This window comes from Podarcis tiliguerta (assembly GCF_965153285.1).
Source record: "Podarcis tiliguerta genome assembly, chromosome: 2".
NCBI classification, from domain to species: domain Eukaryota; kingdom Metazoa; phylum Chordata; class Lepidosauria; order Squamata; family Lacertidae; genus Podarcis; species Podarcis tiliguerta.
Genome location: NC_139535.1, coordinates 90,714,835 through 90,734,038, shown reverse-complemented (window position 1 = coordinate 90,734,038; position 19,204 = coordinate 90,714,835). Strand labels below are relative to the sequence as shown.

The 19,204-nt window shown below is 41.8% G+C and overlaps 1 protein-coding gene across 3 annotated transcripts in view; it reads right to left on the bottom strand.

Annotated features, from left to right (window-relative positions):
- Window positions 1-19,204, bottom strand: part of ABCC3 (ATP binding cassette subfamily C member 3) — a 69,689-nt gene that overhangs the window by 21,034 nt on the left and 29,451 nt on the right. For all 3 annotated transcript variants that reach the window (XM_083429996.1, XM_083429997.1, XM_083429995.1), the window contains 9 exons: window positions 17,236-17,367; window positions 13,266-13,484; window positions 11,287-11,464; window positions 9,401-9,562; window positions 8,207-8,299; window positions 4,986-5,189; window positions 1,555-1,701; window positions 1,111-1,198; window positions 188-254 (listed from right to left, as the gene is read on the bottom strand). In XM_083429996.1, the coding sequence (XP_083286122.1) occupies window positions 188-254; window positions 1,111-1,198; window positions 1,555-1,701; window positions 4,986-5,189; window positions 8,207-8,299; window positions 9,401-9,562; window positions 11,287-11,464; window positions 13,266-13,484; window positions 17,236-17,367 (1,290 nt within the window). The remainder of the gene's footprint in view (window positions 1-187; window positions 255-1,110; window positions 1,199-1,554; window positions 1,702-4,985; window positions 5,190-8,206; window positions 8,300-9,400; window positions 9,563-11,286; window positions 11,465-13,265; window positions 13,485-17,235; window positions 17,368-19,204) is intronic.

Here is a 19,204-nt window from a genome sequence, read left to right as displayed (position 1 = left end):
TTGCCCCATATTTGGCAAATTTATGGAACTGTTTTTTAAAAAAGTAAAGGACTCCTGACAGTTAAGTCCAGTTGTAGACGACTCTGGGGTTGCGGTGCTCATCTTGCTTTACAGGCCGAGGGAGCTGGCTTCAAGGTATAAGCAGTAAGGAAATTCAAATATGTACAAGTGAGTAAAGCTTGCTTACTCTTTCAGAGCTGGCTCAAGATCCTTTGCCCAGCTGAATGTTCCATCTCTTACAGTAACAGCATACCCTGTATTTAAGAAAAGAAGACATAATCTAATGCTGCAGTCCTATACCTAATTAAATTCAGTGGGACATCTGAGCACGCGCATCGGATTTCACAGTAGCTAGGGGGAGTGGGCAGCAGAAATCTCAAACTGGGCCTCTTTAATGAGAAGGAAGTGGTGGGGTAAAGGACTGGTGAGATGCATTTGTTGATGAGCTATGGGGAACACAAAAGTTTTCTTCTTTTTTGTTGCTCAAGCAGTACTCTGTCACGTGCCCGACCACAAGTCATGCGGTTGAGGTCAGTGCCGGATCAACATTTCAAACTTCTTCTTTTTTAAAAAAAACACCACCACCACTTTGGAGAGCTGGTAGATGTGGAATGCTACGGACTGATGGGACTCTGCAGTAACATCCATAATCCTCTATGCAGCTGTTGTGTTTATGGAATAAGAGGGGAAACTTTTAAAATAAGAGACATCCAGCAACCACAGCTTAAATATTTATCCAGTAGCAATTACTGAAATGCACACTTGTTTATCTCCCCTAGCCAGGCCTGGCCGTTCTCTAGAGATTATACCCAAGTGCTTTGTGCAGCCTAATTCTTAGCAGCTCAAGGACGGCTCAACACTTCCTTCCCCTCTTTTCCTGCAAATGGAGAGGCTTTCTCAAATGGAGAGGCCAACAGAGGGCCACCTGGGAGGGTGCTTCACAGGAGGAGGCATAAGTCCGAGAAGCTCCGACTTGCTGCCTTGATGTTAGAAACACACACAGGCTACAACTGTGGGGCTGCATTAACCAAATATGAGACTCCTACCATTTCTTCCTCCTCCACTATCCAGCTCCACCATACAAATGAAATGACTCCAGTGTATTATTACCTGGAGTAATTAACTTGGTTTCAACACAGCCTGGATCAAGTTCATCATTTGACAAGAAGTGCTGAATCCTCTTCAGTGAAACGCTCGTCTAGCAGAACAAACAAACGAAAAGGGAAAAAAAGAAAAGAAAAGAATTTTCGTTATTGCAGTCCTAAGGGAAGAACTGTGCATTAATTCGGGAGGTTATTTATCTGCCGCTCAAATTGTTTTGCTGGTGCAAATGGTACACATGGGCTGTTAATCTGCATCAGCCCTATGTACAGTGTGCTACTATAGTCTGGTTTGGAGGTGGCCCCTACATGACTGGGGTGGGGCACTGGATTTAAACCAACAGGTTGGTCATGATCACGTCTGGCTTGGTTCAGACACCCACTCCTTAAGTTATGTTTACATTTGGTATAGCCTTTGCTTTTTGTTTAAATAAAGGACTGGCTGCATTCTTACCTGTGCGATGTTGCTAATGACCTGGGGGAGCATATTGAGTGGGAACCTGAGGAGATTAAAGAGGGAGAGAGACACAAAGGCTTTTTCTGCATCAAGGATGTTGTTTTCATTTACGGTGACGTAAACGGCAAAGGTGGTCAAGGCAACCTGGAAGCCAGAAAAATAAATTGAATAAACAACACCTGTCGGCTTGATTTTTTTTAAGGGAATCAAATGTAGTCTTCCTGGAAATATAAGATCTGAAAGGAACAATCTGTATGGGATGAAGGAACAATTGGTTGGATTATTTGATATGCTAATATGCTATGGAACAAGAAAGCATGGCACCACGCCACAAAAATGCAAATATAATACAAAGGAGTACAAGGAATTCAGCCTCCAGAAGGTGTTTCATAATAGCAGCAGCAACTCAGTATTCTATAACAACACTGAATTGGTCCCCCTGACCACTGTGGATCTGATATGCAGAGCATGGGGGCAGAAGATTTCCCTGTTCTCCTTTCTCCTAGTAAAGTTGGAAAATTAATCTTGCAGAGCATTCTGCTACAAGGAGAACTACATGAAATAGCTACCCTTTCTCACAGATATTCTAGTGTACCTCAACTCCACACTGAACAGTGTTACCTTAAAGAATGAGGAAAGCTGGTGTAAACAAGGTGAGGCAGGATAGTTACTGCTTGTTGTAGAAAGTCCACTGTGTCATAAAGGCCATTCCTAGACATCCCGAACTCAAAATTAATGTTTCAGAATATAGTCTGCTTGCTTAAACCAGAATCTCAGCTGCACAGTAGAGCATGTTGAGCTCTTTTAACTTGCCCTTTCCTGCCATGTAGGCACAGTAGTAAACTCATTTCACAGATATAGGCAATATTTAGGAGAGGTGAGCCCCCCCCCGCCCAAACTATCATCATGCCATGATATGATTCAATCAAAGAATCCTGTGCAAAGTTTTGGTTGTCCTGTCTCAAGGAGGGTATCTATGAGATTGCAGAGGTATAGGGAAAAAAACAATTTAAAATTATGAGACAGGATAGGAACAAAGCTGAGTCCTGTTCAGAGTTCCAGCCAGCCATGCCCTTTTCTACAATATTCCATTCCAAAACTTCATGGCAATTGCCTTTACGTAAGCAAGTCATTCAGTGATCCAAGCAAATGGTGGGGCATACCATACAAAATATAATTATCCTAATAACACAATCCATTTCAATATCCAGTACTGTATCTTTTACAATAAAGATAAAAATTACAATAAAAACCCCCGGACTTCCATTACAGAAATGGATCCTATCTATTTATTATTTAATTTAACACTTTTGGCAAGAAGAGTTGGCAGATTTCTACTATATGACATTCTTCATCCTCCATTATTCTTAATCATGTAGGCATTCAGTGCATTCCCTTTTAATAGACAAAACTGCAAACTAGCAAGATCAAATTAAATCATTTCGAGTTCTTTTGCACTCTTGTTTAATCATTCTAATTGTGGCATCTTGTGCTTTTCTGAACCTTGTAAGACTTGTGATGTACAAAAAGCCTGCCTTATTATTGTTTGACTACATATTGCAGTAGAAGGTTAAAACACAAAAAAGATGGGATGGATTTATTCTCCTCTTAAGCTCGATTCAGTCTCTGACCTTTTCTCTCTGTTTTTAGCTGAGCATTCTTTCTGTTAGTGTCGAAACTACACTTTAAACTTAGGAAATGATAACATATGCTTTAGATAAAGAGTTTGGAGGAAGGCTATCTGATTAGCTACTAAAGATAGTATTGTTAATATTTTCTGCTTATGATGTAAATGGGTGAAGATGAATATCTTTGGGAGTGAACAGAATTTAAAGCACTTCATGGTTAGGTTAACAGGAAGGGGGCTTGAGGGTCAAAGAAAGGGAACTCAGTCAGGATATAAAAGTCAAGCATTTTAACCTGGGAATGTAATTGATTTTGGCGGAGATGCTGGAAAATAAATATTATTCCCAGATAATAGCTGGAAATCTTGATAAAATTAATTGTTCACTGTTATAGAATGCTGAACTTAGTTCCTTTTTTTTTATTAACTGTGACCTTTTCTCATTTTTTTTAATTAAAAAAAATATCTTGTCAGTTTAAATTCTGTCAGAACACACAATGAAGCTCAAAGAAGTACGCTGCCTTCATAAGAGATCTTATATTGCCTAGTTAGTTGATAATCTAGTCCTATCTAAATACTGGGGGTAAGATAATCTCTTAGGAGGGTGGAAATGTGACATATTTGATTTGTTAGCAAAAATACTAATAGGTTCTGTATCACCCAGTCCATTCCATCTATCCTAACAACAGTGAAACAGCATTTTATAGCACTAGAATTCAGGGTCGCTCTTTGAAACTGACTGGCAACAGCTACAAGATAAGGCAGGGAAATGTATTTCTTCATACACTTACTCAAGTTATGGAATTCACTGCCACAAAATACTGGGGATGGTTACTAGCTAAAATGATTTTTTAAAAGCAGGGGTAGATAACTGTGGCCAGGTTTTACTTTCTTTCTTTTTACTCTTAACTTCCACCACTCAGCATGGGTGATTAACATGGATGATGGGAGTTGTATTTCAGCAACACCTGCAGGGCTATAGGTTCCCTATCCCTGTTTTAAAGGATTATACACATCTATAGAACATAATGGCTGCTGGCCAAATGCAGCTTTCATGTTCACAGGAGATAGTATACTTCTGATACTGGGGACAATGAACAGGCACAGGATTGTTTTTTTCCCCATTATGAGCTTCCCAGGCATAACTGACTAGACCTAGTTGAAGACAGAGTGCCAGACTAGATGGAACTTTGACCACCAATACTATTTTTTTAAAAAGTAGTTTAAAAGTAGTTTCAGAATTTGGCAATGTGAAGGATAACCTACTACAGGCTTAGTATTTTTCATTTAGCAAGTAAGTAGACAGCCCAGGAAAGTCCAGATCAAACCAATCTTCTCTCTTTATTATGCTTTCCAGGAAGAGAATTATAATTTCATTATTATGTGTAGCAGTAAAAATTGCCATGCTTAGAGTAAGGATGGAAAACCTGTGACACGCCCCCCCTCCAGATGTTGGGACTGCAACATCCAGCATCCTCAACTGGCTGGGGTTGATGGGAATAGATGTCCATCAAGCTCTGGGAGGCCACAGGTTCCCCGTCTTTGACTTACGGAGAACTCAAGCTCAGTCATCTTTCCTCTGCTGTAGTACTGCATCTTTTTACAGGGCTTCGGCCCCTCTCCCAGCAGCCACATCCTGAGAAGAAGTCAAGCCATGCCCATTTCTTGCATTGCATGAACAATAACTCAGCAACTGGACTTTCCACAGACTTTCCATGTTTTCCCTGGTTAAGTTACAAGGACGGTCCTGCCAACGTGCAGACAGTTCCTCTGACAAAAGATAAGGTACACAAACAAAGCTTACCAGAAACGGTGCACTGATCCATGCAAATGTTGACAAAGAATTTAGGTAGGCTGATTTCTTCAAAACCTGCAGTTCATTCTTCCTTATCTCCAGAACTTTTTCTGCAAAGGATGGTTCCCAAGCATAGAGCTTGAGAACCTTTATGCCATTTAGAATTTCATTCATTAGCTTGATGCGGGAGTCTTTGTAGCGCATCTGTTGCACCTAAACAATGTTAAAGATCACCATTAACCAATAGCCATTTGTGTAACAACTTGCACTGTGCTTCCCGTGTCCAGGTCTCCAAGGAATAACAAAACAATACTTTCATAAATTTAGATACAGTACTATTAAAATACCACACCCACTTTTCTGTATGGATGGTGTACTTCTACACAATTGTAAATATGTTCATTGCAAGATGAATAAGAAAACCCCACTTTAACTCACTGTATCTGGTCAAGGTTGTTGATTCAGTTTAGAGATCAAATGTGGGACTAACATGCTTATATCCCAATTGTTTACTTCTAGTAGCCTCATACCATGTGTTGCCTGGGAATTCTAAGAAGCCAAAAAATCAGTACAGCTTTGACCTTGTTTCAAAATGGCGTACAGCTCTATCCAAACGTAGATAAAATCCCGCTCCTTGATCTCAGGAACCATAATCCCTTTTCATTGTCCAGGACTGCCATATTGCACTGGTACTCACAACACTTTTATTAAGATAGGAGTACTGGCTTCTAGTTTTGTTTTACCCCAAAAAAAAACCCCATTAGATACATATACACAAAGTCCATTTCATTTTTATTTTTTAATCATTAATGTTTCTCTACCCTAGGTAAAGGTAAAGAGACCCCTGACCATTAGGTCCAGTCATGGCCAACTCTGGGGTTGTGGTGCTCATCTCGCTTTATTGGCCGAGGGAACCGGCATACAGCTTCCGGGTCATGTGGCTAGCATGACTAAGCCGTTTCTGGTGAACCAGAGCAGCACACGGAAACACCGTTTACCTTCCCGCCAGAGTGGTACCTATTTATCAACTTGCACTGGCATGCTTTCAAACTGCTAGGTTGGCAGGAGCTGGGACTGAGCAACGGGAGCTCACCCCGTTGTGGGGATTCGAACCGCTGACCTTCTGATCAGCAAGTCCTAGGCTCTGTGGTTTAACCCACAGCACCACCTGCATTCCCATGCAAGAGACCCTAGAGAATTGCAAATTATTTCTTATGAGCTGTAACTCATGCTTGTTTGGGTTTAGTGGAGAAAGAGAAACATTTGTCAATAAGATCTTATTTGGACTCTTCCTTAGCACTGGCCGTTGGCTACTTGATATGCAATAATTATAGGACAGGGGAAGGGCCACAGCTCAGTCACAGAGCATCTGCTTTGCATGCCGAAGGTCCCAGGTTCGATCCCCATCATCTGCAGGTAGGGCTGGGAGAGATTCCCTGTCTGAAACCCTGGGCACAATCCCAGTGGGCGTAGACAATACTGAGCAAGATGGACCAATGGTCTGACTCATTATAAGGCAATTTTCTCTGTTCCCAATTTTCAAATATGTTCAAGATGTAATATGTGAAGCTCAGCCCTCAGTCACTGGGACATAGGTTGCATTTTAATCTTTATGTACTTAGAACAAAGCTGAAACCAGCCTGATATTCTGTGTGTGGTTCTTTTGCAGGCAGACTCATCGTCATAAGGGAGGCAGAAAGAAAAGCCATTAATCACTCACTGAGGCTTTTTTCTAGACTCTTTCCATCACATTTCTGTCCTTGCTGGTGTTACAGAAACCACTTTCAAGCAGCCAAGGGAAGGAATGTGGTTCCTATTTACTATTTAGGTGACTTTTTAAGGTCGGTGGAGGGGGCAGTGGAGACATGGCATCAGGCAATTCACCATTAGATGGTGGTGTGGTTGTATTCCCCCCCACCCACAAAAGAAAATTATCTTTCACTGAATTCCTTTCATCGTGTGCTCTTGTTCAACTGACAAGCCACAAAAGAACTGCACCGTGGAAGTATAAGGAGAGTAAGGAAAACAGAAACAGCAGCAGCTGCAGAGTTAAAGTTCATGCTCAGCTTAAGTGAAATGCAGTGCAGAAAATAAGCAGCACCAATACAGGATCACTAAAATGTAAATAAAAATCAGATGTTTTTAAATATCCCCTCACAATTAAAATGAGTCAATTATTAGCAGTCGGTGAAAGAAAAGGAATTTTAGTATTACTCCCATTAGAACTGGCCGCAAAACTCTTAATGCTGCAATTCCCTACATGGGAATAAAGCTGCATTGAAAGTTTTCATTGTAAAGGCATCCATTAATGGTGCTCATGGCAGTATCCTTAGCATATATATGTGAACATATTCCAAACACTTGTCTAATTGCTCTTGGCTTCCTTTGCTCACTGTGTAGGGCATGTTATAATTTTGATAATAATCACAGAGTAGGATGTTAAGCAGTTCACAGAACTGATCCAGATGATCTCTGAGATCTGCAGCTCTGTGATTCAAAACTATACTGAGTGGAGGGCACAGTGGACCTCTACTCTAGGGGCAATCTCACCAGTCATGCTCCTTCTGAGCAGAGTACAGTAGTACCTTGCGTTACAAACACCTCAGGTAACAAACACTTTGGGTTACAGACTCTGCTAACCCGGAAGTAGTACCTTGGGTTAAGAACTTTACCTCAGGATGAGATGTGCCAGTGGCACAGCGGCAGAGGGTGGCCCCATTAGCTAAAGTGGTACCTCAGGTTAACAACGGTTTCAGGTTAACAACAGACCTCCGGAATGAATTAACTTCGTAACCAGAGGTACCACAGTATTGGCCGGAAAAATAAAGCACTGTGGAAAAATTTTCTACTACTCACTGCTCTGGGAAAATAATGGGAAATCTGCAAGAAGTGGTTTTGCAGAATCTGTTCCAGACAGGAAGCAAATGAGAATAAAGTCCAGGGCACAAGATAATCAGGACCGTGTTCAGGAAAAAACAGACAGGAGAAGGGCTTTGAGCAGGCAGCAGCTCAGGTAAAGTTTCACAGTGAGACTTGAAGGCAAGGCAAGTCAGAAATCCCAGGGCAGACAAGCAGGTGCAAATAAGCCATGCTCTGCACACGGTAGTCAAATTGCTCTAAGATCTAAGTGCTGACTAATCTGCCAGCACCCTCTTTCTGCTTCCTTTTGCAGGGAGCCTCAGCTAGACAATCCAAATGAATTTGGAATGGATGTACTAGAGTTTACTTACCTGGAGTGCTCTGGTTTTAATAGCTATTACAGCATTAAATGGGATGAGTAGGACCATCACAGCAACTCCTGCCAGCACAGACGGCCCTAATTCCTTCAAAACGATGCAAAACACATCAGTCATTATTCTATTCTCTTCCAATTAATATTTTTAAAAGGTGGAATTTATTGTATTTATACCCTCCTAGAAGCTCAAAGTTCCATACATGATCCTCCTCTTATTTTACTTGCACATGAGCTGCATGAGGTCATTTAAGCTAAGAGAAGATGACTGGTCCAGTGTCACACAGGAAGCTATGTCCAGCACTCTAACCACTAAAGCACGGAAAGGTTTACATGGCTAAAGTTGACTAAATAGATTTTAAACATGAAGTGCAAGAACCTAGAGAAGCTCTGCAAAATCCTTATGAAACTTCTCTTTTTATCTGCACCAAGCAGTCACGTATGCGTCCTTGGAAGCTAAGGAAGGAATGGAGGACAGGGGAACAGAAAGGGTGGTATTCAACGAAGTTTTACTCAAAACAGACCCACTGAAATTAATGAACACGGCTAAGTTAGCTCTGCTAATTTCAGTAGGTCTACTCTGAGTAAAAGCTAATTGACTGTGAATTCAAAATCTTTGGGTATTTATTTATAACCAGCACAGGCACTGCTAAAAATGGTTCCTTGGATGCTGTATACTGGCACTCTACATAGAGGCAAGCTGGTAAAAAATGGTGCCATAACCTGCTTCACAAATGCACCAGTTTATGTTAGGCACAGTGTTATACAGAGACAAAAGCAGACAAAAAATGAACCTGAGAAGCTTTTTTTAATGTTTATCATTAGAGATCTCTTTTATTGAGCTAAGGGGGAATTGAGGACTGCAATGTTCTACAGCAGCTTTGCAAATAAAAACTGAGATAAATAAAAACCATCCCCTAAACTCATCTCTAGGATCCTTCTCCCATTATACTCCTGCTATGGCTCTTTAAATCTAAGGATATTGCAGCTCACCTGAGCTCTGCATCCTCAGTTATTCATCTATTCAGACAGAACATTCTAAAGACAAGAGCTTGGAATTCTGCTGGGAGCAACAGGTTGCCTGCAATATGACTTTCCACAATCCCTTTCCCCCTTCAAGCTGGGTCAGCCTTAAGCTTACTGGCTGCACATTGTGCCAAATCAGAGAGAACAAACATAAGTGACTCTGTACCTGCCAGAGAAAGGCTAAAGCTAGGCATATCTGGAGCGGCGCAGACCACACCATGTTTAGGAAGGTAGTCAGATCCATCAATCTTTGGGCATCCACTGACATCAGGTTGACAATTTCTCCAACAGTGGAAGAGCGCTTTGCTGAGTTGGTGATGACTAAAGACTGAAGAGACAATGAGAGAAACTCCCTTATTTAGGCATATTTCCTCATTTTGTAACATTTTGATCCTGTACTTCCACCACCCCAAGAATCAGGTTTGCAGCTTTGAGATGCTAAAAGATCCTGGTCTGTCACTGGAGGCTTCCATGCCTTGAAATACCTTCCATTTGCTTCAGTTGGTGTCTTATCTGAATACTGTTCTGGGCAGATTGTCTGGCCACAGCTATCCATACTCTGTGAACATCCAGACTGGACTACTGCAATGCATCAGTCCTGGGGCTACCTCCAAAGGCTATTCAGAAACTTCAGTTACCCCAGATTACAGCTTCATGATTCACCAGCTTGGACTGGCTGGTGGGAACATATCTCGCTAGCTTTGTGGCAACTTCACTGGTTCCTGGTGTATTTCCAAGCTCCCACCAGAAAACCTTCCATGTTTTTAAAACTCTTATTTTTCAGAACAGAAAGAACATCCTCTCTGCCACTTCCCAAGAGTACTATATCCCATGCAGTAGAAGCACATATTCTATATAAACCATTCCTGTTATCAAACAAAAACTGTATTTCCAAAGATCCCCATGGGATGCCTGTATCCTTGTTGTGTTTTGGCAGCATACAGGTGAATTAAAGCTGCCTGACTTCTTATTACTTCTTTGTTCCTGCAATTTGTTAGTTACTTTTTCCATGAGCATCAAGTCCCAGAGTTCCATAAACCATGGCTCTTGTATTTAAAGACCTCCCAAACTTCGCTATAGTAGGTCTTGCAGCCCTCATGAGGTCTCTTTGGGTAAGATCCTGTGCCTCTCCCTCATAAACAGGTAATAAAGCAATTTTTGGATCTAAGGCAATAATTTGGTTAGCAATCAGCTGTGTCTTGCTAAAGACTTTAGTCCAAAAGGAATAAACAATAGGAAAAGTAAGTCCAATGGGTCTTACTTCCTTGTAAGTGAGCTTGGGTCTGCCAGTCTAGGACCCTCCCTCTGGCAGCTGTTCTGCATAGTGGCTCATCATGTAAGATTTTCCACATGTAAGATTTTTCCACAAAACAAAGATATGTCAAAACTTGGTACTCACAGAGGGTGGGGTGGGCTGGACTTCCATTATGCATTGTATTGTTATATTAGCCACTCATTAATAACTAAAGATATAAAATTGTTCCAACCACTACTACACTCATTTGAGTATGCAAATATAAGCAAACTCAAATACAGTCTTGTTTTTTTATATATCCTGTTTATACAAATGACTTGGGGAACTTGCAAAACAGAGGAATAATTAAAATAGTTTGGTATGGAGGAGAAGTATTTGTGAGGATTTCACAAGCAGCTGTAGCTGCGGTACCAAGAATACAAACACATGATGCACAAATAGAGCTAAATGTGCACAGTATGTAATACACCAAGCATCAAATCCACTTTTTACATGTGTGCAATGGTTAGTGTTACCAGCTGAAGAACTATTCTTTCAAGAATGATTTTCAACTGCCACAAATTCATTTAGCTTTTACACAATCCCTTTTAAGCAAATCTGGTTAATAAAAAAAGCAAGACAGTATGGCACATCTATCGGGCTAGTACCATAAAAACTCAGCATGATGTATCTGGTGTTGAGCAGGTAGCAAAATGTGTTTTCCTGCAAAAAGCAGGCCTGTGTTGGGCAATACCAAGGGCAATTTGGGTTGTTCATATTCACTGTCTGTGCTTGCAAAAACATTAGCCGACTTCTACCTTTCTGTAGATTATCCCAATGATGCCCGTTCTCAGTCTCATCCCAGTAACAAAGCAGTACTGGAAATGCTGGTGAAGGATTATCGTCTGAAGCACGGCAGAGGAAAACATCAAAGCTGCAGTCAGATATCCCCACCATAAGGGAGCGCTTTTATTCTTTATGAAGCCAATTAACAGACTGTTTAAGGAGGAGACGAAACAAATAGAGAACAAGGGGAAGAAACAATGAGATTAGTGGGCAAAGCACAACACACTTATTCTTACCCACAGCAAAGTAGCAGCACCCATAATTCAAACCATTCTTCTGGGCACATGCCTAGAAGGCATAAGACCACCTCAAACATCTTATTAATTGATTTATCCGCTTCAATTTTCTACAGCAATAAAATTTTAAAAATCTAAAATAAAAAATATTGTGGAAAATGGGGGCGGGGGGAGGGCAGAAACCTATATGTTGATTGGTGTTGTGTGTTGGTCAAATGGCATACCTGGGTTTCACTGTGCCAGCATAGTGTGTAAAGGTAAAGGGACCCCTGACCATTAGGTCCAGTCGTGGCCGACTCTGGGGTTGCGGTGCTCATCTCGCTTTATTGGCCATGGGAGCCGGCGTACAGCTCCCATTAGGTCCAGTCATGGCCGACTCTGGGGTTGTGGTGCTCATCTCGCTTTATTGGCCGAGGCAGCCGACGTACAGCTTTCGGGTCATGTGGCCAGCATGACTAAGCTGCTTCTGGAGAACCAGAGCAGCGCACGGAAACACCGTTTACCTTCCCGCCAGAGTGGCACCTATTTATCTACTTGTACTTTGACATGCTTTCAAACTGCTGGGTTGGCAGGAGCAGGGACCGAGCAACGGGAGCTCACCCCGTCGCAGGGATTCGAACCGCCGACCTTCTGATCAGCAAGTCCTAGGCTCTGTGGTTTAACCCACAACGCCACCCACGTCCCAGCGTAGTGTGTAGAGGGGCTGAAAAGCTGAAGCAAGTTACAGCTATATAGTACATGCAAAGCATGGTAAAATAGGGCCAGCTCCATCATGAGGCAAAATGAAGCAACTGCCTTGGGTGGTGATGGGAAATTGGTGCCTCCTCACAAAGCTCTCTGCTAGTCTGCCACAAAAATAGTCTGACCACTTTCCTGTCTTCTATACTGTTTTCTAGCATCATCCCCTGCCTTCTTCTTCTGCACAGCTACTACCTGGAGATGCCGAGGATTAAACCTGGGACCATCTACATGCAAAGCGTATTTCACTGAGCTACAGCCCTCCCCTATCATGAAGACAGATGCAGATCCTGCCTCTGGCAGCTGAATGTCTTGTGCCGGCCCTGACTGGAAAGCATGCACACGTGTGATCTTTGCATCTGCCAATCAACACACATAGATGAACTTTTGTGTGTTGCAGTTCAAATGGGATTCTTTAGCAAGTAGACATGCAAGTGTGAACTGGAAAGTAATATGGTGCATGGAGGAGATACTACACCATTTAGTCATGTTGGCGATATGTCTAAATGAGAGCCTCCCTTGTTTCCCACTCAGTGTTCTTATGCAAAACTAGAAAACCCATGAAAACCCATTATGTATTTCCTCATAGACAGCCTTTCTCTATCAGACTGCCATTATCCCCTGCGATTCCCCGCATCTGCTATGCAGATATGCAAGGACTCAGCACAGGATAAAATAGGTGCCCTGCGACATGCAGGGAATGGAGTGCAGTAAATGCGAAAACCCCAAAAGCTTGCAGAAAGCAAGTGGCGCCTTAAAACTATTACCTTTTCACTAGCTATTCACTAATGCAAGGTTTCCCAAAATAGGGTTTCCAGCTATTTTTGGACTACCATTTCCATCATCCCTGACCACTGGTTCTGCTAGCTAGCGATGATGGGAGTCGTTGTTCAAAAAAACAGCTGGAGACCTAAGTTTTGGAAACACTGTGCTAATGGATCACGTGAAATGAACTTAAATGAGAGTGCAGAACTCACCCTAGCAACTTGGGGTTGACGAAAGACAACAGATCTTGAATTAATTTAAAGAAGGAGCCGATTAAGAAGTATGGGCCAAAGGTCCTGAGTAAGGCTTTGAGAAAAGAGGGTTCTTTCTGCTTTGCATTACTACTTATCAGGATTTCTGTTTCCTCAAGGCCATCACCAACATGGTTCTCTATTTGGTTCGAGCTTTTTGTATAGGATATATCTTTTTGCCTAGGGGAACAAAAAGACATTGTTAAAGTCAGCTGAAAAAGTGGAGGGTTTGTTAGGAATGTTGACTCTCTTAAATAATAGCAGCCTTTGGGCCTCAAATGTGGCCTTGCTTCTGTGAGAACTGCTAAGATATGTCTGTAGGATATCATAGAATCATAGAATCATAGAGTTGGAAGAGACCACAAGGGTCATCGAGTCCAACCCCCTGCCAAGCAGGAAACACCATCAGAGCACTCCTGACATATGGCTGTCAAGCCTCTGCTTAAAGACCTCCAAAGAAGGAGACTCCACCACACTCCTTGGCAGATATGGGCCCCACATTTTCGTAGCCAAGAGCAGGGAGCAGTTTCCCCCATGAAAAAAAGGGACCTCAGTTTAAAGTACTGTCTGTGTTAAAATCGGTACTTTATTTAATAACTATGTTAAAGCTGCATATTTAAATTATAGTGACATAAGGCAGCACATTTGGAACCTAATTCGCAAATTAAGTCGTATGAGTTATTACTTCCACATCAACCTATCAGATCAATTGATTTGAGTGAAGACTGGCCAGTTCATGGAGGAATGATTAAGATTAAATTAGTTTAGTTTACTTAAATAAAAAGCTGTAGTCTAAAGCTTTGGCTGAGGCAAATACAGCCTTCGGCATCTGATAATTTCCCTTTCCTGTTCAGCAAAATGATGATGATGATGATGATGATGGTGGTGGTGGTGGTGATGGTGATGATGATGACATACTTGCTTTGGGAAGCAGCCACATTTCAAACATCAACATTTTTTTGGTTTTATGGTTTTTCGAGAAATAAAACTAATGGGTGATAGCTTTACTCAGAAGAGACCAATTGAAATCAATTCACACAAGTAATTCACACAAGTAATAGGTCTCATTTGAGGTTGGATAAAACCTACTAAATTATTTTGTTTAGTATTTTATGAATCAAAAAAGCCCTGTTATGGGCTACAGCTATGGTTTTGCCATGCATCTTCCGGTATTTTTACCCCGATTATTTTATGTCTAACAGCTTCCTACAACCGTTTTGACTATCCTTTCACCGATTTTGCGCCCAACAAAACCGCTATTCCAGTGACATTTCAAGACAAAGGCACAAATTAAGGGAAGTCAGGTATTTGCCCAAACACATGAAAGCTCAAAGTGTGGACCGGGGAAGGGGGCGCATGCGCCAGTCCCACACCACACACCTCTCAGTTCCTGCCCTTCCTCCTGTTGAATAGGGAAAGGCCCACAGGACCTTTTCCTGTTGCTGTTCACTTGTTCACCTGTTCCTGTTCAGCTGGTATAGGGGTGATTTGAAACAAATGATCCACTATGTACACAACATGCATTCTGAGGTGGAAGGAACTGTACTGTGTGTCTTATCAGGTATGTATGTGGTGGCTCATGAGCCGTACACAGCTGAGTGATTCAGCATTACCAGTTATCTCTCCGGATAAGATAAAACCTCAGACACTCTGCTATTTACAGATATAGAGAGCATCTTATCCTCCGTGTTCTCATTTTATTAATGTTCTGCCTTCTGCTTTGCATACAGGCAAGTTTAAGAACATTTCACATAATGAAGTCATTTGTCCCTGTGGGATCAGAGAGACAAAACTTGTGGCTCATTTTAATCTATATATGTATAATAAGCCCAGAAAAAAGCTGATTCTTCCTTTACCTGGAAGGCCCACTGAAATTAGGCTATCTCTTGCTTAAAAGATTCCTCTTCTTACATTACTGAAAATGTAGCTAAATTCTTCCTATCTAAAATATAAATTAAGAGCCAGATGGTAAAGCAGGAACTTCCTCTGGCCCCTCTGTGAATATCATTATTTTTATTATAGTTATCCTGTTTTCATACCCTTTTATTGGTTTGTAACCATAACAGATAGGTCATCATCACTCTGCTAAGAAATGTTTGTAGTATGTGACCTAGTTTAGATTTAAAACATAAAGTAGCTTTCTGCATTTTAACACTAGCAGCCTCATACCAGGCATGGCTCAGAATTTCTAAGAAATAAAATCAGCAGAGTTTTTAAATCAATGGTTAAAAACAGTGCAGTTTTGAAAGGTTCGGTCATCCATCTTCATTGTATCCAAACACAGACAAAAAGCTGCACCTTGATCTCAGGAACCACATGCAAAAATAGGTTATGATACAAACAACTTTCCAAAATATGGAGGCTGAATCAGAGAGGGCAAGAGTTACAATTTCAATTGAAATCCAAAGAATGATACGGAAGCATGACAAGGCATACACACATGTAAATGAGAATACAGAACTCCTATGCAGTGTGCCAGATCGTTAGTATGGAATTAGGTGTCACTGAGAGATGCTCAACGAACATGCTTCGGTCTGTACCATTTGTTTCTTCTTGGTTCAATGGCAGGTGGCTACACTAAATTAACTTTTTTGGCTCCTAATAGCAGACCAGATCATTGAAACTTTCTGATGGAAAATGATGTGTACACCGACAATTCCTGCTCTTTCTCTCTTTTGCATTGCTCTTTATTATATGTATGTCCAGTTCTTATGCATTTAGCTTCAGTAATTTAATTCTCTTTTTAATGCATTAGACGGATAATCTTAACGCAAACCCTAATCCTCTCCAAAAAGCCACATGAACATGGTGGTGGTTATTCCACAACCATTCCATGCAAGTATGGGTTTGTTCTGAGAACCTCAGCCAGACCCAGTGAGATATGTCTTCTGAGAAAGAGACATGGAACACCTTGTGGGGAACAGCAGCACAACTGAGGAGCTGGAAGAACCCACATTAGTCCCGAGGCAGCCTGATAACCCCTCCAACCCCATCCCAAGCCCCATCTTCATCCCCAATTCTCCACCATCACTACCTGGGTCTCAAGAGCAAAGGCAGCAGCAGATCCAATGGGAAACCTGGAGCTGGCACAGGAATGAACAAGGGTCCACTCCAGAAAAGGGAGATCCCACTGTAAACAATCACCCAGCAGAGGAAGAGGAAGAAGAGGAAGAAGAGGAGGAAGAGGAAGAGGAAGAGGAAGAGGAAGAGGGAGGAAGCTGGCAACAAGGATATTGACCTGTTTTTAGGAGGTAATTTAATTCTTGTTTGATTTTATATTAATGTTACTGTATATATTTGATGTTAGCCGCCCTGAGCCTAACTTCGGTCAGGGAGGGCGGGATAGAAATAAAAGTTGTTGTTGTTGTCTTCTTCTTCATCATCATCATCATCATCATCATCATCCCTTCCAGTTCTCCCCTAATCTCTTGCTGGGTCAACAGCTCCCTACGGTCCAGCTCATTTGCTCAACTCCAGCTTCCACACAAGGTCCTGGGGGCCTGGACACGGTTTCTTTCTCCCCCCTCCCCCCCATAAAAGTTCTAGTCTTTATTATTATTAAGATAATCTTGAAAGTGTGATAGAAAATGCAGGTAAAATGTGACACTAGAATGGGGGTTGATTACTGGTTGTTCTGAGATAGAGTTCCAGTGCCTTGAGGATCCTTGCCTCATCCTTTGATTAGCAAAAGCATAACAAATTATGCAAAACAAGCAAACACATGCACAATAGCTTAACATATGCACATTAGCTTAATTATGCATTTTGTACAGTTATCATCATTTATGTAGGCTGCAATATTCTTTTTTCTTTTTTTTTGAAATTACGATGGCACACAATTTTGGTGATTTTCTAAAGCACGGTTAAAAAAGCAAGAGTTTATGCACAAAAGGGAGCCTAAGAGTGACTTATTAAGGCAAACCCAACTTACTGTTGCACTTCTTGATTTTGCTTATCCCACTCTTTCTGCAGCTTCTGTACTATCACTTCAGATTTATCATCCGCATTCAGAGACCATAAATCTTTATCTTCAAGAGGCTTTTTATATCCCTGGATTGCCATACTGTATTGTAAAAAAAATAAAAAAAAGGACGTTGGTAATCAGTTTGGACACACAATTCAACCTTTCTGAAGAGAGTACTGCAGTGTTACGCTTAATGTGCAAAGACCTCTACAGACAGTGCATGTGAGTACACACACATTTAATTCCTCCTTCTTCTACACTAGGCATCCAGGACAACTTACCCAGCTACCGGATGGCAGAGTTTGTTGTACATTTCCCTGCCCCACATCACATGCTGCTATCAGTGGGATGGGGACGGGTGACATGCGCAATGCTGTGGATACAGGTAAATTGTTCTGGAAGTAACAGGTAGGGAGGTGGGAAATAAATACATATTTGCTGTTTGCAGCAATGGCCATGTATTTAGCATAAAATGAATTTCTGGTCTGACTGCAAGTACAAAGGGGTGGTCAAAGACGAGTCCAATGGTACCTCTGGTTACAGACACTTCAGGTTACAGACACTTCAGATTACAGACTCCGCTAACCCAGTAATAGTACCTCGGGTTAAGAACTTTGCTTCAGGATGAAAACAGAAATTGTGCTCCAGCAGCGCGGAAGAAGCAGGAGGCCCCATTAGCTAAAGTGGTACCTCAGGTTAAGAACAGTTTCAGGTTAAGAACGGACCTCCAGAACAAATTAAGCTCTTAACCCGAGGTACCACTGTAAGGCCAAGTTTTTCTGCTAAGGGGTGATCTCTGCTTACCATCCACTCTCCAATGTTCACCTCAGTAATGACACACATATAGCCTCTGGATGCACCAGCGTCCTGCCCTCCTCCATTATCCCTCAAGCAGGCAGTCCACTTTGTTTTTCTGTCTCCCTCCCCCCCCCCATCCACACCAACACCTTGCTTGTATTCTTGCCCAACACCCTTTAAAAGTCCTCTGAGAAGCAGAGGAGGTGGCATTTTGGCTGTCACAAGGCATAACTAATCAGCACTGTGCACAGCCCTCCCCCCAAAAGGAGGGATTTTGCTTCATGATTGACACAAATACTGGCCAGTCAGTGCTGTGCTTTGGTTTTCTGATGCAAACCAAAATACACGGTTTTCCCTGAGTTCGATCTGGGAGTAAAGATGGTAAGTGCACAAGATGAGGTTAGCACATTTTCAAAGCGGTTTCACCACGCAAATATTGTATGTCTGGTACCAGAACTTCAACTCCATCACACTTTTTAGCACTTCCTTGATGCCTCCAGTATTATCCCACCATAAATGTCTGCTGTGCTTTGCCATCACCTTGGGCACCCTCAAAATCCTGTCTAATCTTTGGCATAATACATTACTAAAGTATTGGCAAACAAGAGGTTCTGTTCACATACTTTCATTTATTACAGTGATGATATCCACAAACATAAGGGGGTTTAGTGGTTGAACCTTGACCGTAGCCAACCTTAAATGCATTTTTTTTCCTGGCTCCCCGCTCCTGCTTTTCCCACATGGCAACAAGATCACTACTGACGTCAATGTAACTGCTGCTGTCAGGGATGTTAAATAGCTCTCTGTTGACCTCTTGTCCTCCTGCAGAAACTCAACTGAATTTGGGAACTGACTACAAATGCTACAAGTTCACCCATCTCTCTTTAAGTGGAAAAACTAGGACAAAATGATTTAAATCTTGGTAGGAAAGTGGCATTTTAAGTTGACATCAAACTACTATCCAACAGAATTGCTAACGCTTGGAAGTCTCCGGATATTAACTATTTTCCTTGAGGCCTTAGTTTTTCATCCATGCATTTGCCATTTGCAGCAAAGGAGGCAGCTGAGCCTCCTGTTGCTAGGTGGAAAGTCTTTTATTCAGTTTCTAAGTGGGAATCTCTACGGGACGGTGTGGCAC